General features: G+C 41.6%; 1 protein-coding gene across 35 annotated transcripts in view; it reads left to right on the top strand.

Moving 5' to 3' along the window:
- Nucleotides 1-25007, top strand: part of LOC106568684 (disks large homolog 1) — a 347451-nt gene that overhangs the window by 311207 nt on the left and 11237 nt on the right. For 10 of the 35 annotated variants that reach the window (XM_014139226.2, XM_014139225.2, XM_014139219.2 and 7 more), the window contains 5 exons: nucleotides 2609-2785; nucleotides 4108-4174; nucleotides 11054-11150; nucleotides 13100-13141; nucleotides 13751-13822. In XM_014139226.2, coding sequence (XP_013994701.2) covers nucleotides 2609-2785; nucleotides 4108-4174; nucleotides 11054-11150; nucleotides 13100-13141; nucleotides 13751-13822 — 455 coding nt within the window. Of the gene's footprint in view, nucleotides 1-2608; nucleotides 2786-4107; nucleotides 4175-11053; nucleotides 11151-11805; nucleotides 11840-13060; nucleotides 13142-13750; nucleotides 13823-25007 lie in introns of all 35 variants that reach the window. The other 25 variants (XM_014139216.2, XM_045693828.1, XM_045693826.1 and 22 more) reach the window with 10 other exon arrangements.

Below are 25007 nucleotides of genomic sequence, written 5' to 3'. Positions count from 1 at the left end.
GTGAAGTGGTAGGCCACACAAGCTCACAGAACGCGACCGCCGAGTGCTGAAGCACTTAGCGCCTTAAATCTTCTGTCCTCGGTTGCAACACTCACTACCGAGTTCCAAACTGCTTCTGGAAGCAACGTCAGCACAACAACTCTTCGCACAACAACTCTTGTGCAGGCAACACCTGCACAGAGCCCTGACCTCAACCCCATCAAACACCTTTGGGATGAATTGGAATGCTGACAACGAGCCAGACCTAATTGCCCAACATCAGTGCCTGACCTCACTAATGCTCTTGTGGCTGAATGGAAGCAAGTCCCCGCAGCAATGTTCCAACATCTAGTGGAAAGCCTGCCCAGAAGAGTGGTGGATGTTTTAGCAGCAAAGGGGGGATCAACTCTATATTAATGCCCATCATTTTGGAATGAGATGTTCGAAGAGCAGGTGTCCACATACTGTTGATAATGTAGTGTATAAGAAAACTTAGGGAAAAATATTTAGACCCATGTTTGGTCACATTATTTTGGGCACATTTTGCACTTTTTGCAATTTCTACTAATTTCTACTGGGTTACATTGACGACTCCCTTGAAGCTGGTGTGTGTCGTTGAGCAGTACAACCAACACCTTTGTGTTTGTGAGAGTCTCTGCTTTCGATATTGGTGACATATTGGTTTGTAGCTTACACGGTTCGGATTTTACAGACAATCTCATGGTGATTTTCTTGTCCAGATCCTCTCATGAGTAGAACAAGTCTGCTATCACAAACCCCATGTTATGGAATCAGCGCAAACTTTATATCAGTGGAAATAAGGGTTTGAGCTGCAACAGTAATTCTCTAGCATAAACACACAGAGCTATTCAATATTCAAAATGACGTCACCGTGTGATGCACAGGTGCATGCGTCAGTGAACTCTAGGGGTGGAGATGACTCCAAAACAAAGTAAAAGACATCACCAGCTCTCAATAGATTGAAGGTCTTCAGCTTAACCTTGCACTCAGGGCTCTAAATTAAAATGTTTCATTGGTAGCATTGGTGCTCCTAACTTAAAAAAATTAGGAGAGGCCTCACGAGTGGCGCTGCTGTCTAAGTGTTGTGGTGTCACTACAGCTTGGGGTTCGATCCCAGGCTGGCTGTGACCGGGAGTCCCATATGACGGCGCACAATTAGCCCAGCGGCGTCTGGGTTAGGGGAGGGTTTGGTTCATCGCGCTCTAGCGACTCCTTGTGGTGGGCCAGGCGCCTGATCATGCTCGTCAGTTGAACGGCGTTTCCTCCGACACAGTGGTGCAGCTGGCTTCCGGGTTAAGTGAGTGGGTGTTAAGAAGAGCGGCTTGGCGGGTCATGTTTCGGGAAGACGCATGACTCGACCTTTGCCTCTCCCGAGCCCATTGCAGAGTTGCAGCGATGAGACAAGATCGTAATCACCAAATTTTGGCGAAAAGGGGGGTAAAAATGTTGTAACCCTGTAAATACATGTTTATTATAAAAAGCAAAAATGTTTATACAAATTCCTGTCATTGAAATTAGTCATTTGTGGAATATTAGGTTTCTACATGATGTAAAATCACTATTTTCCTATGGAGATGCATTAAATTGAAAATTGTACGCTCTTTTAGAGCGTCAGGTTTGTGATGACGACATGCAAGACATCTGTCATTCATTCATTGCTATGATCATTGATCTCCTGAAGATGCTAACCCTTTTCCTTTCTGTGCCCCCAAATTGAGGCCTCTGCTTAAATAAAGGTTAAATAAAAAAAATATACATATTTTTTGGGGGGGTGTTCTGGTAAAGTTACTAGGTTGATAGCTAGCTAGCTAATGAGGTAACAAACATGACTGAACAAGGTGTAAAACAAATGCGACCCACGAGTAGTTTTATAGCGGCCCGCAGCATGGTTTCGGTGACAGGAAGATAAAAAGGTTGTGCCAGTAATATGGGTCAGGTCTTTTGAACTGTTTTGGTTAGAAACTAGCAGTTTTTGCTGTATTAATGGTGCATATTGTTAAATAATCTGCGCTCAGGAAACAGTGATACAAGGAAGCCTTATCATTACAACAGTTATTAGAAATAAAAATTAAACAAAAAATTGGGATTATTTTTTGGGTCGCATTGGTGGTCCCCAATTAAAATTCCTGGTCGCACAGCAAAAGTTTTTGTTGCATATGCAACCAAAGTTGTCGCACTTTAGAGCCCTGCTTAGCCTCCAAAAATCTACGTTTCTCAGATGTTTAGAAGTTTGTCAAAAGTATTCATGTGTTGAGTTAATTCCATGTCTCAGGCCAGCTGTTTTGTAGATTCAGTTATATTCTGCAATCTAAAATGAATGGTAAAGATAAGCACTGTAAGATTTCTAAATTTGCAGTGCTCATATTTCCATTCATTTAGTTGAGGCATATAGCAGGATCAACACAACCGATGGCGTGGGATGTGGACTCATCTTAACATTGTACTACTTTTGTGGTCTTGAAGCATCTGACAAACTAGATGTATAATGTTTGGTTACTACAGGTTATAGTTTACTGTTAATCAAATATTAGCCGTATGCCAGCCAGGTGACTACATCTAAATGATCAAACTCGCTTACTGAATGTGAATTGTTTCCTACTCTTTCCAGAGTCCTATTCGACTATGACAAGACAAAGGACTCAGGGCTCCCCTCTCAGGGGCTCAACTTTAAATTCGGGGACATCCTGCATGTGGTGAACGCCTCAGACGACGAGTGGTGGCAGGCACGGCAGGTGACCCCGGAGGGCGAGGCAGAGGAAGTGGGTGTCATCCCCAGCAAGAGAAGGTAAACCCCCCTCCTGTTTTTCTCTTCTAACTCGTAGTTAGTTGTACTCCTGATGTCCCAGGTCTGAATCTGTCCTTGATTAGACGGAGAGAATAAAAACAAAAGTGTTTTGGACCTCCTCGACAAGTTGCCTATCCCTGCCATAGTCCACAGCTCCTACATGATTAATGCTGTGACTGCAAAACACATTTACCTTTGAAGAACTTGCCGTTCTAAAATAGATTTGGCACATTCAGGTACATATTGGGTTTCTCCCTGCCGAAGCTTTGGTTTTCATTAGACCATTTCTGAATATTTATCCATAGCCTCTGAGTGGTCTGGATATAGATACTTCTCTGTGTCCGATGTCCTGAATGTCAGGGCCACAAATGAATGGAAAAGATATGTACTGCAAATCTATAAATTGCATGGTGCTTATTTTAACCAATCATATTGGGTTGTTGCATACAGTAGGATTTACAAAATAGTATATATAAAAATAGTATATATATATATATATATATATATATATGTGGTGTCTGCTACCATGTGCTTCTGCCATGTTGTGTTGCTACCATAATGTGTTGTCATGTGTTGCTGCCATGCTATGTTGTTGTCTCTTTATGTAGTGTTGTATATATATATATATATATATATATATATATATATATATATATATATATATATATATATATATATAGAAAAAACACACATCACGACAAGAGAGACACCACAACTCTACATAAAGAGACACCAACATAGCATGGCAGCAACACATGACAACACATTATGGTAGCAACACAACATGTCAGAAGCACATGGTAGCAGCCCAAAACATGGTACAAACATTATTGGGCACAGACAACAGCACAAAGGGAAAGAAGGTAGAGACAACAATATATCATGCGAGGCAGCCACAACTGTCTGTAAGAGTGTCCATGATTGAGTCTTTGAATGAAGAGATGGAGATAAAACTGTCCAGTTTGAGTGTTTATTTGCAGCTCGTTCCAGTCGGTAGCTGCAGCGAACTAAAAAGAAGAGCGACCCATGAAAGGGTGTTGTATGTGGAGGATGACGGCTGCAGTAGGTATCTCAGATAGGTGTGAGTCAGGCATAAGCATCAACCAGTGGGTCTTGTGACGTGTATACAGAGATGAGTGCAGTGATGTGTCCTATAAGGAGCATTGGTGGAAAATCTGATGGCCGAGAGAACATCTAGCCGCTCGAGAGCACCCTTACCTGCCGATCTATAAATTACATAATCTTGCAACCCTCAATTGTGTTACTGACATATTTTATCAGGTTAATGACCTCTAATGAACTTTCATGACCTTAACCCTCAGGGTGGAGAAGAAAGAGAGGGCGCGGCTAAAGACAGTCAAGTTTAACTCAAAGTCGCGAGACAGAGGGGTAAGTAACATTTCTGTCTCGTTATGAGGAAGGAGGACATTAGATTTAGTGTTGATCTGATTAATGAGTATTGTGGCACTTTAAAGCAATACTTGCATTGTGTTTAATTAGGTTTTGAAGTGTATGATTTTAGATTTAATCATGTAGTCTGCATACAGGATGACCTCACCATTCGGAATATACAGTGGGGTCTGAAATGATTGACACCCTTCATAAAGATGAGCAGAAATGACTGTAAAATAAATAATTAAAATGCTGAGCTAAAACATTTTAAAATAATATTTTTTTTAATCCTTTTTTCTCCCCAATATGATATCCAATTGGTAGTTAGTCTTTTCCCATCGCTGCAACTCCTGTACGGGTCGAGAGCCGTGAGCCCTTAAAACACGACCCCGCCAAGCCGCGCTGCTCGCTTAACCCGGAAGCCAGCCGCACCAATGTGTTGGAGGAAACACCGTACACGTGGCAACACCGTACACGTGCATGTACCCAGCCCGCCACAAGAGTCGCTAGAGCGCGACGGGACAAGGACATCCCAGCCGGCCAAACCCTCCCCTAACCCGGACAACGCTGGGCCAATTGTGCGCCGCCTCCCGGTCAGCTGCGATACAGCCCCGTATCGAACCAGGATCGCTAGTGACGCAACTAACACTGCGATGCAGTGCCTTAGATCGCTGCGCCACTCAGGAGGCTCAAATTATATTATTTTATACTAATAAAATACTCAGAGAAAGGTATTTTGTTTAACAAGTAATACTTTTTTCTCGTAAAGGTAGGGGTCAAAATGATTGACAATGTGGTTTTCAATTGATATTTTAGTCATTTAAAGGGGCGGATCCTCTTAAGGATTTTTTTCAATTTCCGCTTAAAATGACATACCCAAATCTAACTGCCTGTAGCTCAGGCCCTGAAGCAAGGATATGCATATTCTTGGTACCATTTGAAAGGAAACACTTTGATGTTTGTGGAAATGTGAAAGGAATGTAGGAGACAATAACACAATAGATCTGGTAAAATGTAATACCATCATCTTGTACCATCATCTTTGAAATGCAAGAGAAAGGCCATAATGTATTATTCCAGCCCAGGTGCAATTTAGACTTTGGCCACTAGATGGCAGCAGTGTATGTGCAAGGTTTTAGACTGATCCAATGAACCATTGCATTTCTGTTCAAAATGTTGTATCAAGACTGCCCAAATGTGCCTCATTTGTTTATTAATAACTTTTCATGTTCAAAATTGTGCACGCTCCTCAAACAATAGGATGGTATTCTTTCACTGTAATAGCTACTGTAAATTGGTCAGTGCAGTTAGATTAACAAGAATGTATGCTTTGTGCCAATATCAGATATGTCTATGTCCTGGGAAATTGTCTTGTTACTTACAACCTCATGCTAATCGCATTAGCCTACATTAGCTCAACTGTCCCGTGGAAGGGACACCAATCCCTAAGAATTATTAAGGAAAATCGGTGCTAGTTATTTATTTTTGAGGGCGGGGGGGAAGACTGAGATATTTAAAATGGTCTTCAAAGAGGTTCGGTTTCAGACGTTTTCGGAAAATGGGCAGGGACTCTACTGTCCTAGCATCAGGGGGAAGCTGGTTCCATTGGTGTGCCAGACAGAGCTTTGACTGGACTGAGAAATACCTCACCTTCAGGGCTCCAGACCAACATTTTAGTCAAAAACCTTTTTAAAAAATAAATAAATTACCTTGCACTGGGTAAAGTTCATGATGCTGTTGACCTTAATAAGGGCCCCAGGACCCAGATTTTTGCCTAAAATGTCCTTGTACTGGGTAAAGTCCAGGACCAGTGCAAGAAAAATAACCCCATAACATCAAAGATCCACCACCATATTTTACAGTAGGCTCTTTGGCCATGCACACCATCAGTGGGTTTGGCGTCTAAATGAGAATGCATGAGCAGAAAATAACTCCATACCTATTGTAAAATATGGTGGTGGATCTTTGTTATGGGCAAGCCGGGAATCTCGGGCATTTAGGGACAAGGCCATTTGGCCTTCAAGAGGTTTCCAATCTGCCAGGGCATCAAGGCCATTAACCAAAATATCCAATTACATTTTTAAACCAAAAAACAGTAGCTATTCTTTAAAGAAAAACATAAGTGTATGTAGATGTACATAAATAATTAGCCTACATGTCAAAGTGTAGGTTATAGCCTATGCGTATTGGCTACAGCCTGTCATGTCCAGACCGATGCTGACATGAGGGAGGCGCCTGAAAATGTAGCCAAACTTTAATGAGACTTTCAATTACATACAATACATGCCCAAAAGTATGTGGACACCCCTTCAAATGAATGGATTTGGCTATTTCAGCCACACATGTTGCTGACGGGTGTATACAATCTAGCACACAGCCGTGCGATCTCCATAGACAAACATTTGCAGTAGAATGGCCCTTACTGAAGAGCTCAGGGACTTTCAATGTGGCACCGTCATAGGATGAGTTATTAAAGTCAGCTCATAAAATGTCTGTCCAGCTAGAGCTGCCCTGGTCAACTGTAGGTGCTGTTATTGTGGATACGTCTAGGAGAAATAACAGCTCAGCCACGAAGTGGTAGGCCACACATGCTCACAGAATGGGACCGGCGAGGGCTGAAGCGCGTAGCGCATAAAATTGCCTTTCCTCGGTTGCAACACTCACTACAGAGTTCCAAACTGCCTCTCGAAGCACTGTCAGCACAAGAACTGTTCGTTAGGGAGCTTCATGAAATGGGTTTCCTGGCCGAGCAGCTAGGATAATGCTACCTGCCCAAATGCAAAGTTTGGTGGAGGAGGAATAATGGTCTGAGGCTGTTTTTCATGGTTCAGGCTAGGCCCTTAGTTCCAGTGAAGGGAAATCTTAACACTACAGTTTGGGGAAGGCCCTTTCCTGTTTAAGCATAACAATTCCCCCATGCGCAAAGCGAGGTACATACAGAAATTGTGTCAAGATCGGTGTGGAAGAACTTGACTGGCCTGCACAGAGCCCTGACCTCAACCCCATCGAGCACCTTTGGGATGAATTGGAACGCTGACTGCAAGCCATGCCTAATCACCCAACATCAGTGCCTGACCGCACTAATGCTCTTGTGGCTGAATGGAAGCAAGTCCCCGCAGCAATGTTCCAACATCTAGTGGAAACAGCCTCTAGTGGAGGCTGTTTTAGCAGCAAAGGGGGGACTAACTCTATATTAATGTCCATGATTTTGAAATGAGATGCCCGACGAGCAGGTGTCCACATATTTTTGAAACTGCTAGCATTTGCGCTGTTTTCCTGGTAATTGCATTTTGGAATATTAGAGTTTATAGCCTATTTCTGTATGCACATTGCTGCACTTATTATGTGAAAAATTGACTGATAGTTTATCAACATTTTAAGATAATCTGTTGCATCAGCTTCATTTGTTTTTTAAAGGTTTTTTGATCTATCGCATCCAACAACTGTCCCAGAGTATATTTGGAATATTTATTTCTCGCACAGAAGGAGAGCTGACCCGTAGAATAGGTTAACTTTTGTACTATGGGGGATAGTAGATTGACATAGGCTTGTGCTTTTGCTGTACATTAGGCCTACTCATCTTGTTGGCTGACGAAAAGTAAATGTGGACAGTTATAACATCTTCGATATGCGCCTCGGAATTCGAAAAGGATGCACGTCGTTGCATTTCCGATGTGTCTGTCACTTGTAGCTTGTTGTCAGTCATTGGCTATTAATAATTTAGATATCTGAGAGAGCCATGTGAGTGATAGGTACTTCGGGGCACGGCGATTGGCAGTCGAGAGAATGTTAGATTTTTTTTATTTAACCTTTATTTGACTTGGCAAGTCAGTTAAGAACAAATTCTTATTTACAATGACGGCCTACCCCGGCCAAACCCGGACGACGCTGGGCCAATTGTGCGCCGCTCCAAAGGACTCCCAATCAGGGCCGGATGTGATTCAGCCTCGATTCGAACCAGGGACTGTAGTGACGCCTCTTGCACTGAGATGCAGTGTCTTAGACCGCTGCGCTACTCGGGAGTCCATAAATAATTTAGAGAAGGGAATTATAATTATTATATTCAGCCATAGGGCACAATTGCCACTTTGGCCACAAGGCATGGATTTCTTTAGGGGGCATTACGGCATCAACGGCCATGGCTATCGATGCTGCCGGGAAATTCGAAGCCTGGTTATGGGGCTATTTGCTTCCACTGGTCCCAGGGCCCTTTTTAAGGTCAGTGACATCATGAACTTTACCCAGTACCAGGACATTTCTTGCCAAAACCTGCTTGCCTCTGCCAGAAGGCTGAAACTTGGCCACAAGTGGATCTTCCAGCAAGACAATAACTCCAAGCACACATCATCATCCACAAAGAAATTGTTAATTGGCCACAAAATCATACATTTTAAATGTCCATCTTAGTCTCCGGACATGAAACTCATTGAAAACCTGTGGTTTGAATTGAAGAGGGCCGTCCATAAGTGCAGATGAAGGATCTGGAAGGATTGTTTATGAAAGAATGGTCTATGATCCTTCCCGATGTGTTCTCCAACTCAATTTTAGAAAAAGGCTCAGTGCCGTTATCCTCGCAAGGGGAAGTATTGAAAACGGGGTGTCAATAATTTTTTGCCTTTCGGTTTTGACATTTATTACTTGTTAAACAAAATCTCTTTGGAGCATTCAATATAGCTCATTATTTCAATTATTTATTTATACAGTCATTTTTGCTCATCTTTATCAAGGGTGTTAATAATTTCAGGATCCAGTATTTTACAGTAGAAAATGTAATTTGCTGTATTTCAAATTTATTGACTCTATGTATAGTTTTAGTCCAATGATTAGTACTTTCTGCTGCCACTTGAATTACAAATACTAATCAATCTGATTGTGACTAATGTTTGGAAATGCTAGACAGCTCTTTAACAGTGTCTGTCGACAACCTTTTGACTGACGCTGCCCCAAGTCCAGCTGTCATTCATTTCCCTTTTTTAATAACTTTTAATATAACTGCAATGACAAACCTGAGTGGGCGAGCCCATAGACTGGATGTGTTACCATCCAAAAAGTACCCCGCACGCCAACCGAAACACCCCAGTGCCGCCGACTCCTAACAACGCAAACCGAAAAAGACCAAACGTGCATGAGTGGAAAAGGAGGGAGAGATACGCTTGCCATTGACGTCTGACCGTCTGCTCCCTCTGCCACTACCTCCACCACCCGACTCTTTTCCTTGCTCTCACACTCCCCCTCTTTCTCTCTCTCTCTCTGTTTATCTCAATAGTCTTCAACTTTACTCGCTAGGTGCAGCATGGCCCTGGATGCAGTGAAATAACTCAAAGCAGGTTGGACTGAATTGGCCCCAACCAGTAGACACTACTGATGTGACTGGATCTATCTAAAGATTGGGACGATATTTACAGCTAATCTTGTTAGCGTTATAGGGGATAAGAAAGCACTGAAACAAAAGCAGTGAAATCACTTCTCTTGGCATGTGTATGCACAAAAGCTAGCTTTGGGGGTTTTCCCTTCTCTGCATCCCATTTTGCATGCAAATCAATTGCCTCTTAAGAATTGTGACGTAGGTCACCTCGCTTTTCTTCCCAAGCTTTCTCCGAGGCCTCCTCACCACTCACTCATCTTTGCTTTGCACATGCTCACTTTGTGATGGGGTGGCATTATCAGCCTACTGTCAGTCACGATTGGTGGTTGACAGAGCGGTAGAATCTCGCCCATCGTGTTCCGATACATCATTTTCCCCTTAGTGTTTTGGTGATGCAGGATTTTTTCAGGGATTATTTTTACAATTTGAGGCTTTCTTTTTCTTGTGTAAGATATGTACTGTATTTTATATTAAAATATGTATTACTAATCAACCATAATTCCTAAAACTGCACACCTTGTCACACATTGAACTTGATTAGCAAGCACTATGGAAATCAATATCCAACCCCAGTATTGTTGAGCATTAATTACACCGAGTATACCAAAAATTAGAAACACCTTCCTAATATTTAGTTGCCCTTTTGCCCTCAGAACAGCCTCAATTCGTCGGGGCATGGACTCTACAAGGTGTCGAAAGCGTTCCATAGGGATACTGGCCGATGTTGACACCAATGCTTCCCACAGTTGTATCAAGTTGGCTAGATGTCTTTTGGGTGGTGGACCATTCTTGATACACATGGGAAACTGTTGAAAGTGAAAAGCCTAGCAGTGTTGCAGTTCTTGACACAAACTGGTTCGCCTGGCACAAACTACCATTCCCCGTTCAAAGTCACTTAAATATTGCCCTTTCACCCTTTGAATGGCGCACATACACAATACATGTCTCCATTGTCTCAAGGCTTAAAAATCCTTCTTTAACCTGTCTCCTCCCCTTCATCTACACTGACTGAAGTTGATTTAATAAGTGACATCAATAAGGGATCATAGCTTTCACCTGGATTCAACTGGTCAGTCTGCCATGGAAAGAGCAGTGTTCTTAATATTTTGTATACTCAGTGTATATACTGTTTAGCCTTTTGCCTGATATATTGGGTCTTGAAGTGGCTGATTAGCTTAATAAATACAGCTCTGAAATGTGGCTTGAGTATTGTGGCAGTATCTGGATTTTTTTTTTAACTTTAGCTTCATGCTTACCCTGCTACAGGGCTAGCCACATTGTCAGAGTACAAATCAGCATTTAACGCTCATGCAAACCTTGCTTCAGGGCTAGCTACATTGTCAATGTAGCTGTCATGCCAACCCCGCTAAAGCACCATCGTCAGAGTAAAGTAGACATCAGCCTTTAGCTCTCATGTTAACCTTGCTACAAGGCTATATTTTCTCCATACCGACATTAGACATTCTCCATACCTTCTGCCCACCCCCCCTTCCTTTCACTTTCTTCCTCAGCAGTCACTCAATGACAAGCGTAAAAAGAACCTATTTTCCCGAAAGTTCCCTTTCTACAACAAGGATGCAAGCGAGCAGGAAACGAGCGATGTTGACCGTAAGTACAGCGAGATCAAGAGACCGTTTACACCCGGGCATTCTGGGTTGTCAATGGTAGAGATCAGGCACGGGAGGAGAGAAGAGGCCAGTGAAGGCACACCGGACACAGTGGGGCAGTGTTGGCAACAGGGGCCGAACCATGACCCCAGCCCACACGAGAAACATAAAATTCACCCGTGTAACACTGGGTAAAAATGGGCCAATCCAACTTTGGATACGAACCAGTCCAGCATCCTTCTCATAAGAGCCGGTTTATAGTCAATTTCCCTATATAATATTGGACAGAGCTGCAATGTAGCCTATCACAGCAACATGAAGTCCTAGCACCCGTGTAACACTGGGTAAAATTGGGCCAGTCCAACTTTGGATACGAACCAGTCCAGCAGCCTTCTCGTGAGAGCCTGTTTATAGTCAATTTCCCTATATAATATTGGACAGAGCTGCAATGTAGCTTATCACAACCAACATGAAGTCCGTGTATCAGCCTGTTTCCTCTCCTGTTGAGCCAAGATGGCCACCCTGTTGCATTGCCACAGCAGTGTCCGGTGGTAGTCCTCCCCCACTCGTCTCTTTCTCTCTGTGACTCCAGTAACATTTTGTCCTTGTGGTTGTTCTTTCCTTGTTTGGCTTGCTCTCTGCTGACTGCTCCACAGGACAACCCTGACGACATGCTATCCAAAAGCCAGAGTAAGTCCCCCCCCCAGTCCCCCGTCCAGCTACCCACGCCACCCATACACAGCACTCCATCTCTTCACAATCTTTATAATTTTCTCACTTCTCCTGACCTTATATCAGGGATATCAAGTAAAATATGCCCCCAGAGCATATATAATATAATTTGAACATTTAGTGTCCCCTCTCTGCCTTTCTCGGTTTCATTCTCCACACTGTTCTTCCAGTGGTTTCTCAGCAGGGCTTCATGCTCATCTCAACCCCAGTCTCTCTTCCATCCCATAACTGAGCTGACCGAAGGCTTACAGCTGTCTCGTGTCTTTGTTTGTACTTTAAAGGGATAGTTTGCTTATTTTTTTTTGCTTATCATTTTATTTACAAAACAATTAAATGAAAACATCCGAGGTAAGTTAAAGATGAGCTAAAATGTTTAACTTTTTAAAGTTGTAGCTTATCTTTACCTTGCCTAGGATGTTGTAATTTCATCATTTTGGAAATAAGCTAAAACTTTTTATTAAACCAGGTAAGTCCATCCAGATCACATTTCCATCCAGAGCCTATTTTTATCACCTCATACAACATCTGCATGTATTTTCCTCTCATACAACATCTACATGTATTTTTCCCTCATACAACATCTACATGTATTTTTCTAATAAAAACATCTACACTGATACCATTAGAAATAGGCCCATACATGAAACACTCAGTGTAGATGCTCTTGAACTGGGCAGAGCTGGCTTGGATTAGTTGACTTGCAAAAGACGAAGAGTCACTTTGGGATGTGTTCTGCCTATTTGTGATACCATACAAGGGCTCATTTGTCTGAAAAACAAAAATCTGGGAATGAGCATGCTCTGTGTGTACATGTGGACAGGCGTGTGTACGCGTGCCCCAGAATAGTGATATATTTGTGTTTATATGTATAGGTTAACAGTGAAATATCTTATTTTCCATTGTGTGTAACCTTAAAAAGTGATGTAATTTTGATGTGTGTGAGGGTCACTTCTGTTGTAACCATGCAAAGTGTTGTCAATTAATCACAATGACACGACCTAGCTCATTTTACACTAGCATCTCCTATCTGTTTCTCTTACTTCTGAATTGTTGTGACCCATAAGGAATTTGTACCAAAAAGCCACTCATTTCAATCACTGTATCATTGCCTACATTGTGGCTACTTAGCTGTGACATTTTCCAGATTTGTAAAAAGTTTTTGTAATTTTGCAACTCTAGGCTACTTACCCATACGTTCCTGCTTTGTTCTAATTCCAGAACACGTCACTTCCAATGCCAGTGATAGTGAAAGTAGTTACCGTAAGTCTACAAGTAGTTTTCCACTGCCCAATTAATGAATGCCTGCTTCTCTGCCTTGCGCCACAACGCAGTATAATACTGCGCTGGCAGTGCTAATGTGAGCTACCAAATCAGTATGTTAAATATGTCCGTGTGTGAGGCGACGTTTGCCCAGTGATCAGCTAGCTAATGCTTTACTGATGCCCACGCTGTGTGAGTGAATGGCTGGTTCTGATGATTTGTCCACATAACAAAGGATCCTAACACCTTTAATGCTTTGTTTTTTACTTTGAGGTACGTTTCAAATGGCACTGCATAGGGATCTGGTCAATAGTAGTGCACTATATAGAGAATAGGGTGCCATTTGGGACGCACTCTTGGAGAAGACTCCAACGTTAGCCTTGTTAGCATTAAACAACTGACCAGGGAATTATAGCATGCCCCTCACCAACATGCCAGAGTGTACTACTGTATATCTAAAATGGACTGTAATGCTCTTGTGCTTTGCTTGTTCAGTTGCTAACTCAGTTAACCCTCTCTGATTAAGCTTATGGCAATGATGGCTTGAATTGGATTAAGTACTCAGGTGCTGCATGTACCCTCGTGTCGCTGTGTGTGTGTGTGTATTAGAGGTCTTCACGGGTCCACCAGACCCGAAATTCCAAGATTGGACCCGGGACCGGTCTTCTGTTAATTTAATTGGTGAGGTGATGAAAAACTTTGCAAGCTTGTTATCTGTCAACCTATTGCAACTTAAAACGTATTGCTTAGGCTGGCCAGGTCCAGCTGAAGCTGGTTCCGACCGCTCACCTCGTGCACCTGTTGCTGAGAAGAGAATAGAGAGGAGCCTTGGCCTGAAATAAAACGGAAGTTAGAGGAGAAAGAGTATAGTGAAAAGAAGCCAAGAAGGGGAATGCCGTCCATGGGGACACGTTTTAATATTCTAGTGGACAGGTCGCTATTCAGGTTTGATGCAATTTTCTATCTTTTATTTATTTACTTTCCATGTTTATCATTTGTTTTATCATTATATTATTGTATATTATTATGATAATTGTAGGCATATTTATGCTAATCTAAACCAGTTCTTTAAATATGCAAAAAGTGTTTTGTTTCATTCTGTTGAGACAATTTCGTTGGCTTAATTAATTTCCAACTGTAGGCTAATCCTAGTGTTCGCTGCAATATACAGTTGAAGTCGGAAGTTTACATACACTCTGTCAGGAGGAATGTGCCAAAATGCACCCAACTTATTGTGGGAAGCTTGTGGAAGGCTACCCGAAACTTTTGACTCAAGTTAAACATTTTAAAGGCAATGCTACCAAATACTAATTGAGTGTATGTAAACTTCTGACCCACTGGGAATGTGATGAAAGAAATGAAAGCTAAAATAAATAATTCTTTCTACTATTTTTCTGACATTTCAAATTCTTAAAATAAAGTGGTGATCCTAACTGACCTAAAACAGGGAATATTTTCTTGGATTAAATGTCAGGAATTGTGAAAAACTGAGTTTAAATGTATTTGGCTAAGGTCTATGTAAACTTCCGACTTCAACTGTAATAGCCTTTTCATATTTTCCCTATAAACACCAGCTTGACTTACTTTTAAAGGTTATGAACCTTTGGTGTGGTGTGGCTATTATTAGGCTGTAGCTGCAGGCCTATGAGTGCGCACCGGCGCACCCTCGGGCTCCGACAGTTGAACGAACTTGAGATATTCAGATTAGAAATGTTTGAATTAGCCTCCTCCTGTACGGCTATGTGACCACCGCCTCAATTCAGTCTTATGCAGCAAAACTTGAAATTGTGTTTTTTTACATTGGATAAAAGTAGACTCAGAGGCCTCTAGAGTGGCGCAGCGGTCTAAGGCCCGGTTCGTTCCCAGGCTGTTATATTGAGACCCATGAGGCGACGCACAATTGGCCCAGCGTCGCCCAGTTTAGGGGAGGGTCGCGAGGTGTACGATGTTTCCTCCTACACATTAGTGCGGCTGGCTTCCAGGTTAAGCAAACTGTGTGTCAAGAAGCAGTGTGGCTTGGCAGTGTCGTGACTTAACTTTGATTCATCTGAAGAGTGTTATTTATCTAATCAACTAATTATGTTTAATTGTTACCCGATTTAAATTAATCATGTAACAATTAACCTCTCTAGGGGGTGTGGGATGCTACCATCCCACCTGGCCAAAATCCAGTGAAATTGCAGAGCGCCAAATTCAAAAACAGAAATACTCATTATAAAAATGTATGAAACATACAAGTGTTATACATCGGTTTAAAGATTAACTTCTTGTTAATCTTAATCTTCTTGTTACAAACAGTAATCAGCCAAGTAACAAAAGTCAGAAATAGCGCTAAAATTAATCACTTACCTTTGATGTTCTTCATATGGTTACAATCACAAAACTCCCAGTTACCCAATAAATGTTAGATTTGTTCGATCAAGTCCCTCTTTATATCCAAAAACGTTTTGTTCAGTAATCCACTGTCTCAAACAACATCCAGTGAAATTGCAGAGCGTGAAACTCAACAAAACAGAAATTCTCATAATAAACATACATAAAAGATACAACTGTTATACACCAGCTTAAAGATAAACTTGTAGTTAATCCAACCGCTGTGTCAAATTTCAAAAAGGCTTTACGGCGAAAGCAAACTATGCGATTATCTGAGAACAGCGCCCAGCAGACAAATCATTACAAACAGTAACCAGCCATGTAGAGGTTTAACAAAAGTCAGAAATAGCGATAAAATGTTTCACTTACCTTTGATGATCTTCATATGATTGCACTCCCAAGACTCCCATGTTACACAATAAATGTTTGTTTTGTTCGATAATGTCCCTCTTTATATTCCATAACCTCCGTTTTGTTGGTGAGTTTGGTTCAGTAATCCATTGGAACAAAGCGCGGTCACAACAGACAGACAAAAAATCTAAAAAGTACCATAAAAGTTGGTAGAAACATGTCAAACGATGTTTATAATCAACCCTCAGGTTGTTTTTGTCATAAATAATCGATCATATTTCAACCGGACAATAGCTTCGTCAATAGAAAAGGAGAAACAAGAAAGGTGCGCTCCCGGTCATGCGCTGGACTCATGTCTGGAAATTTCCACTGTCCTCTCATTGAAAGTGGTGTTGCTCCCTCATTTTTCAGAGTAAAGCCTGAAACGATGCCTAAAGACTGGCCACATGTAGTGGAAGCCATAGGGATCGTGAACTGCATCATAAGTCTTTGTATGGTGGATAGGCTTTCAATGGAAAAACAGGCATTTCAAAAAAATAGCACTTCCTGGATGGATTTTCCTCAGGTTTTCGCCTGCCATATCAGTTCTGTTATACTCACAGACATTATTTTAACAGTTTTGGAAACTTTAGAGTTTTCTATCCAAATCTACCAATTATATGCATATCCTAGCTTCTGGACCTGAGTAGCAGGAAGTTTACTTCGGGCACGCTTTTCATCCAAAATTCCGAATGTTGCCCCCTACCCTAGTGAGGTTAACTCATTAGGATCTGGGGCACCACGAGAGCCGTTCTTTAAAGTTACCAACTCCTGAATTAAACTCTAAAGGTCTTTACCTATTACATCCATAAACAGTCAACTTATTAATCATAACCTCGTGTCATTCTGAATTGTTGTAACCTTGCATCTGCAAAAACCAGAGCCTTATTTACGATTCAGTACTAGTCAAATTGGTTTAGTTATTTATTTACAAGCTAACTAAATGGTAACACAGGATAAATATACACACTTAATACATTAAAAACAGGTCCCTAGCGGACTCAAAACAATATGGCTGCTTGTTACAAAAGACATGGAGAGAGAGGGACAGAGACACTTAACATTGGTACATTTAGAAACTACTCTCACTTATACTTTGCACACGAACCGCCGCCCGCTTGGAGTAAGCAATAATTCATGTTTTTACATGGAAATGCCTTGGTTTGCCGTGTGTCTCTCTCTGAACCGGGCCACCTTGGAAAGGGGGTTGGGCCTTTTTGTGGCACGCTTGTAAGGCTCCGATTGTCCGAAATGGTTCCAACCCATCTTCTGCTGTTGTTCTCCTCTGCAATCGTCCAGTATCCGGTGACTTGTCATGTGGTCCTGAACAGAGTTACAGACTTTATTCTACATTCATTCGCTCTGGAAGATGCTTATTTGAAGATAGGCTAGCCCTCCATGTCGATGGTTTCCAGTGGGGTGATGAGAGTAGCAGAATAGAGTAGTAGAATGGTCTCACTTAACTTCGCTTTTCTAGGTACGTTATTAGGACAGCTAATCATCCATACGAGTGATTATCCGGGAGGTGACTTTATCGTCTCAACCTCGTGTTGAGATTCAGAGTTCAAACCACTTTAAATGTGAGCTGCAGCTCTACATCTCTCTGGTCTGATATGTTAATTCTTAACCCATAATTTGATACAGTTCATTCAAAAGGGCGGTTCTGTCAGACTGGCAGGCTCTCTGACCTCACTCAAGGGGGCGGTGACTACTTAATGTGCACAGTTATAGAAACAATTTCCTCTTACAGTTTCTAAAATCGCATCCCTCTCTTAACAAAAACACTCATCATTTTTCATATACTGTGGTTCTTCCTTTAAAAGTTACGAGCTTATTCCGCGACCGTTAGTGGTAGATGGTGGTATTCTGTCATTGCACCACACTATCACACGGGTGAGTTAGAATGCCGATCTATCGGTAGTCTAAACTGTGGCACAAATTGACTATCTTTTCGTAAATTAATGGAGGCGTTTTCAGTCTTAGAGTCTCTCTTCTCTGGCACTAGAGTCCTGCATCAGGCAACAACACCAAAAAACTGTCGGTGGTCCTGGAGTTAAGAGAGAACTTGGGTAAATACAATGGGGGAATTTCACTTGACATGTGGACTGAAGATATTCAAAAAATAGGCACGGTGGGCTTTTGGTTCCTCTCCCTCTAAAAACAGAAATAACATATTCTAAATAACAAACTGACTTTATTTACAAATTAGTAAGAATGTCTCACCCCATGTTCAAGAATGCCCTTTTCCCCTTTATTCAGATTACAACCGCTCACTTTGGGTTATTTGAAAACAAAATTATCTCCAAAATAATTGGTTGCAATTTGAGTTTAATCCACCAGAAAAGACAAAACAAATAATACAACAAATACAGTTGAAATCTGAAGTTTACGTACACCTTAGCCAAATACATTTAAACTCAGTTTTTCACAATTCCTGACATTTAATCCTAGTAAAACTTCCTTGTCTTAGGTCAGTTAGAATCACCACTTTATTTTAAGAATGTGAAATGTCAGAATAATAGTAGAGAATGATATGTTTCAGCTTTTATTTCTTTCATCACATTCCCAGTGGGTCAGAAGTTTACATACACTCAATTAGTATTTGGTAGCATTACCTTTAAATTGTTTAACTTGGGTCAAACATTTCAGTTAGCCTTCCATACGCTTCCCACAATTTTGGCCCATTCCTCCTGACCGAGCTGGTGTAACTGAGTCAGGTTTGTAGGCCTCCTTGCTTGCACACGCTTTTTCAGTTCTGCCCACACAATTTCCATTGGATTGAGGTCAGGGCTTTGTGATGGCCACTCCAATACCTTGACTTTGTTGTCCTTAACCTCTACGGGCTACTCAACAGCCAGTGTAATCCCGTGGCGCGATATTCAAATACCTCAAAAATGCAAAAACTTCAATTTTTCAAACATATGACTATTTTACACCATTTTAAAGACAAGACTCTCGTTAATCTAACCACACTGTCAGATTTCAAAAAGGCTTTACAACGAAAGCAAAACATTAGATTATGTCAGCAGAGTACCCAGCCAGAAATAATCAGACACCCATTTTTCAAGCTAGCATATAATGTCACATAAACCCAAACCACAGCTAAATGCAGCACTAACCTTTGATGATCTTCATCAGATGACAACCCTAGGACATTATGTTATACAATACATGCATGTTTTGTTCAATCAAGTTCATATTTATATCAAAAACCAGCTTTTTACATTAGCATGTGACTAGCATTCCCACCGAACACTGCCGGTGAATTTACTGAATTACTCACGATAAACATTCACAAAAAGCATAACAATTATTTTAATAATTATAGATACAGAACTCCTCTATGCACTCGATATGTCCGATTTTAAAATAGCTTTTCGGTGAAAGCACATTTTGCAATATTCTCAGTAGATAGCCCGGCATCACAGGGCTAGCTATTTAGACACCCAGCAAGTTTAGCACTCACCAAAGTCAGATTTACTATAAGAAAAATGTTATTACCTTTGATGTTCTTCGTCAGAATGCACTCCCAGGACTTCTACTTCAATAAAAAATGTTGGTTTGGTCCCAAATAATCCATTGTTATATCCAAATAGCGGCGTTTTGTTCGTGCGTTCAAGACACTATCCGAAAGGGTAAATAAGGATGACGAGCATGGCGTATTTCGTGACAAAAAAATTCTAAATATTCCATTACCGTACTTCGAAGCATGTCAACCGCTGTTTAAAATCTATTTTTATGCCATTTTTCTCGTAAAAAAGCGATAATATTCCGACCGGGAATCTGCGTTTAGGTAAAAAGAGGAAAGAAAATAAAGCACGGGGTCGACTCGTGCACGTGCCTAAGCCCATTACTTCTGATCGGCCACTTGCCAAACGCGATAATGTGTTTCAGCCAGAGGCTGCCTCGATATCATTCAGCTTTTTCCCGGGCTCTGAGAGCCTATGGGAGCCGTAGGAAGTGTCACGTTACAGCAAAGATCCTCAGTCTTCAATAAATAGAGCCAAGATGAACAACAACTTGTCAGACAGGCCAGTTCCTGTTCAGAATCTTCTCAGGTTTTTGCCTGCCATATGAGTTCTGTTATACTCACAGACACCATTCAAACAATTTTAGAAACTTTAGGGTGTTTTACATCCAAAGCCAATAATTATATGCATATTCTAGTTACTGGGCAGGAGTAGTAACCAGATTAAATCGGGTACGTTTTTTATCCGGCCGTGTCAATACGGCCCCCTAGCCCTAACAGGTTAAGCCATTCTGCCACAACTATGAAAGTTTTCTTGGGGTCATTGTCCATTTGCAAGACCCATTTGCGACCAAGCTTCAACTTCCTGACTGATGTCTTGAGATGTTGCTTCAATATATCCACTTCATTTTCCATCCTCATGATGCTATCTAGTTTGTGAGGTGCACCACTCCCTCCTGCAGCAAAGCACCCCCACAACATGATACTGCAACCCCCCTGCTTCACAACATGATACTGCCACCCCCATCTTTGTCCCCATGTGCAGTTGCAAACCGTAGTCTGGCTTTTTTAATGCCGATTTTGGAGCAGTGGCAGTATCATGTCGATGTTGGACTCGTTTTACTGTGGATATAGATACTGACTTTATTTGACTTTATTTACAAATTAGTAAGAATGGCTCAGTTGGTAGAGCATGGTGTTTGCAACGCCACGGTTGTGGATTCGATTCCCACGGGGGACCAGTACGGAGAAAAAATGTATGAAATGTATGCATTCACTACTGTAAGTCGCTCTGGATAAGAGTGTCTGCTAAATGACAAAAATTTAAAAAAAAAAAAATGTTTAAGTAAAATGTTTGCTGCTGTTCTGGGATTGATTTGCACTTTTCACACCAAAGTACATTCATCTCTAGGAGACAGGACGCGTCTCCTTCCTGAGCGGTATGACAGCTGCGTGGTCCCATGGTGTTTATACTTGCGTACTATTGTTTGTACAGATGAACGTGGTACATTCAGGCGTTTGGAAATTGCTCCCAAGGATGAACCAGACTTGTGGAGGTCTACAATTTTTTTTCTGAGGTCTTGGCTGATTTCTTTTGATTTTCCTATGATGTCAAGCAAAGAGGCACTGATTTTGAAGGTAGGCCTTGAAATACATCCACAGGTACACCTCCAATTGAGTCAAATGATGTCAATTAGCCTATCAGAAGCTTCTAAAGCCATGACATCATTTTCTGGAATTTTCCAAGCTGTTTAAAGGCACAGTCAACTTAGTGTATGTAAACTTCTGACCCACTGGAATTGTGATACAGTGAATTATAAGTGAAATAATCTGTCGGTAAAGAATTGTTGGAAAAATTACTTGTGTCATGCACAAAGTAGATGTCCAAACCGACTTGAAAAAACTATAGTTTAACAGAAATTTGTGGAGTGGTTGAAAAATGTGTTTTAATGACTCCAACCTAAGTGTATGTACACTTCTGACTTAAACTGTATTGTGGTTAAACTCAAATATACTAATTGATTAAAATATATATATATAATTGGAACCTTTATCAAGTGGAAGGGGGAAAAAGTAAGGAACTTGTCTGTCGGCCCTGCATTAAAGACCAGAATACTAGTTTCATTTAACCTCTCTGAGGTATGTGGGATGCTAGTGTCCCACCTGCGGGACACACTCGCCAACAGCCAGTGAAATAGCAGGGCGCCAAATTCAAAACAACAAAAATGTCATAATTCAAATTTCTCAAACATACAACTATTATATCCCATTTTAAAGATAATCTTCTCGTTAATCCAACCACCCTGTCCGATTTTAAAAAGACTTTACGGCGAAAGCATAGCATTAGATTATGTTAGGACAGCACCTAGACAAGAAAAACCACACAGCCATTTTCCAAGCAAGGAGAGGTGTCACAAAAACCAGAATTACAGCTAAAATGAATCACTAACCTTTGATGATCTTCATCAGATGGCACTCATAGGACTTCATGTTACACAATACATGCATGTTTTGCTCGATAAAGTTCATATTCATATAAAAAAAAAAAAACATTTTACATTGGCATGTAATGTTCAGAAATGTTTTGCCTCCAAAACATCCGGTGAATGAGCACATCAATTTACAGAAATGCTCATCATAAACTTTAATAAAAGATACAAGTGTTATGCACAGAATTATAGATAAACTTCTCCTTAATGCAACCGCTGTGTCAGATTTCAAAAAAGCTTTACGGCGAAAGCAAACATTGCAATAATCTGAGTACAGCGCTCAGACATCAAAACAGATACCCGCCATTTTGGAGTCAACAGAAGTCACAAATCTCATTATAAATATTCACTTACCTTTGATGATCTTCATCGGAATGCACTCCCAGGAATCTCAGTTCCACAATAAATGTTTGTTTTGTTCGATAAAGTTCATCTTTATGTCCAAATACCTCCATTTTGTTGGCGCGTTCAGTCGAGTAATCCAAATCCACTGTGCTTGCGCAGTGAGTTCAGACGAAAAGTCCAAAAAGTTATATTACAGTTCGTAGAAACATGTCAAATGATGTATAGAATCAATCTTTAGGATGTTTTTATCATAAATCTTCCCTAATATTCCAACCGGACGATTCCTTTGTCTTCAGAAATGATAAGGAACACAGCTAACTCTCACGTGAGCTCGCGATTGAGCTCATGTAATTTTCTCAGTCATCTGACTCCATATGCTCTTATTCTCTCCCCATTCACAGTAGAAGCATGAAACAACGTTCTAAAGACTGTTGACATCTAGTGGAAGCCTTAGGAAGTGCAAAATGACCCCACAGACACTGTGTATTAGATAGGCAATCACTTGGAAAAACTACAAACCTCAGCTTTCCACACTACCTTGTTGGATTTTTTCTCTGGTTTTTGCCTGCCATATGAGTTCTGTTATACTCACAGACATCATTCAAACAGTTTTACAAACTTCAGTGTTTTCTATCCAAATCTACTAATAATATGCATATCCTACCTTCTGGGCCTGAGTAGCAGGCAGTTTACTACGGCATGCTTTTCATCGACGTCAAAATACTGCCCCATACCCCGATGAAGTTAAGGACCAAAAATTTGACAGCTGTGCCATATAGATTGAAAAATAAACTCAGCAAAAAAGGAATCGTCCTCTCACTGTCAACTGCGTTTATTTTCATCAAACTTAACATGTATGAATATTTGTATGAACATAACATGTTTCAACAACTGAGACATAAACTGAACAAGTTCCACAGACGTGACTAACAGAAATGGAATAATGTGTCCCTGAACAAAGGGGGGGGGGGGTTCAAAATCAAAAGTAACAGTCAGTATCTGGTGTGGCCACCAGCTGCATTAAGTACTGCAGTGCATCTCCTCCTCATAGACTGCACCAGATTTTCCAGTTCTTGCTGTGAGATGTTACCCCACTCTTCCACCAAGGCACCTGCAAGTTCCTGGACATTTCTGGGGAGAATGGCCTTAGCCCTCACCCTCCGATCCAACAGGTCCCAGACGTGCTCAATGGGTATTGAGATCCGGGCTCTTCGCTGGCCATGGCAGAACACTGACATTCCTGTCTTGCAGGAAATCACGCACAGAACGAGCAGTATGGCTGGTGGCATTGTCATGCTGGAGGGTCATGTCAGAATGAGCCTGCAGGAAGGGTACCACAAGAGGGAGGAGGATGTCTTCCCTGTAACGCACAGCATTGAGATTGCCTGCAATGACAACAAGCTCAGTCCGATGATGCTGTGACACACCGCCCCAGACCATGACGGACCATCCACCTCCAAATCGATCCCGCTCCAGAGTACAGGCCTCGGTGTATCGCTCATTCCTTCGACGGTAAACGCGAATCTGACCATCACTTTTGGTGAGACAAAACCGCGACTCATCAATGAGGAGCACTTTTTCCAGTCCTGTCTGGTCCAGCGATGGTGGGTTTGTGCCCATAGGCGACATTATCGCCGGTGATGTCTGGTGAGGACCTGCCTTACAACAGGCCTACAAGCCCTCAGTCCAGCCTCTCTCAGCCTATTGCGGACAGTCTGAGCACTGATGGAGGGATTGTGCGTTCCTGGTGTAACTCGGGCAGTTGTTGTTGCCATCCTGTACCTGTCCCACAGGTGTGATGTTCAGATGTACCGATCCTGTGCAGGTGTTGTTACACGTGGTCTGCCACTGCGAGGACGATCAGCTGTCCGTCCTGTCTCCCTGTAGCTCTGTCTTAGGTGTCTCACAGTACGGACATTGCAATTTATTGCCCTGGCCACATCTGCAGTCCTCATGCCTCCTTGCAGCATGCCTAAAGCACATTCACGCAGATGAGCAAGGACCCTGGGCATCTTTCTTTTGGTGTTTTTCAGAGTCAGTTAAAAGGCCTCTTTAGTGTCCTAGGTTTTCATAACTCTGTCCAAACTCTACCATCTGTAAGCTGTTAGTGTCTTAATGACCGTTCCACAGGTGAATGTTCATTAATTGTTTGTGGTTCATTGAACCAACATGGGAAACAGTGTTTAAACTCTTTACAATGAAGATCTGTGAAGGTATTTGGATTTTTACAAATTGTCTTTGAAAGACAGGTTTCTTTTTTAGCTGAGTTTAGTTGGGAAGAGATTTTCATTGTTCCGATTCCATGGCACATGGTTTATGAATTGACACGCACTTTTCTGTTTACTGTTGCAGGCCTAAAAACTATGGGTTTAACATTATGAATTAATGTTTACATTGAAAATAGAAGCCGTCTCTTAATGAGTTCCGAGAGCCGATCTGTTATCCAACGATTATTATTATTACTGGATGATAGAGCATGGGGACTGGTCTTGATAAATCAATCAGATTTTTATTTGGAAATGTTAGGATTATTTTGCTCTTCACTTGCTGTCACTTAGTAGTTTTGGCCTACAGTACTCTCAACCGGTCCCGTTGTACAGCGACATATTTTCCTAACTGAAACCCTTAATTAAATCGGTTTAGCCGTGATTGTAAAATGAATCAGTTGATGCATTGGTCCAGAGTCAGGTGTTATTGGCGGAGAGTCAGGGTGAGAATGATGCTTTGAAGAGGGCGAGATGGAGTCACAATCCATGCCAGGCACACCTGTGAGCTCTGGAACTCCACCTCCTGTTTGTGG

This window comes from Salmo salar, chromosome ssa14, assembly GCF_905237065.1.
Source record: "Salmo salar chromosome ssa14, Ssal_v3.1, whole genome shotgun sequence".
NCBI classification, from domain to species: domain Eukaryota; kingdom Metazoa; phylum Chordata; class Actinopteri; order Salmoniformes; family Salmonidae; genus Salmo; species Salmo salar.
The sequence above is the reverse complement of the archived record's forward strand: the minus strand, read 5'-3'. Positions and strand labels throughout refer to the sequence as shown.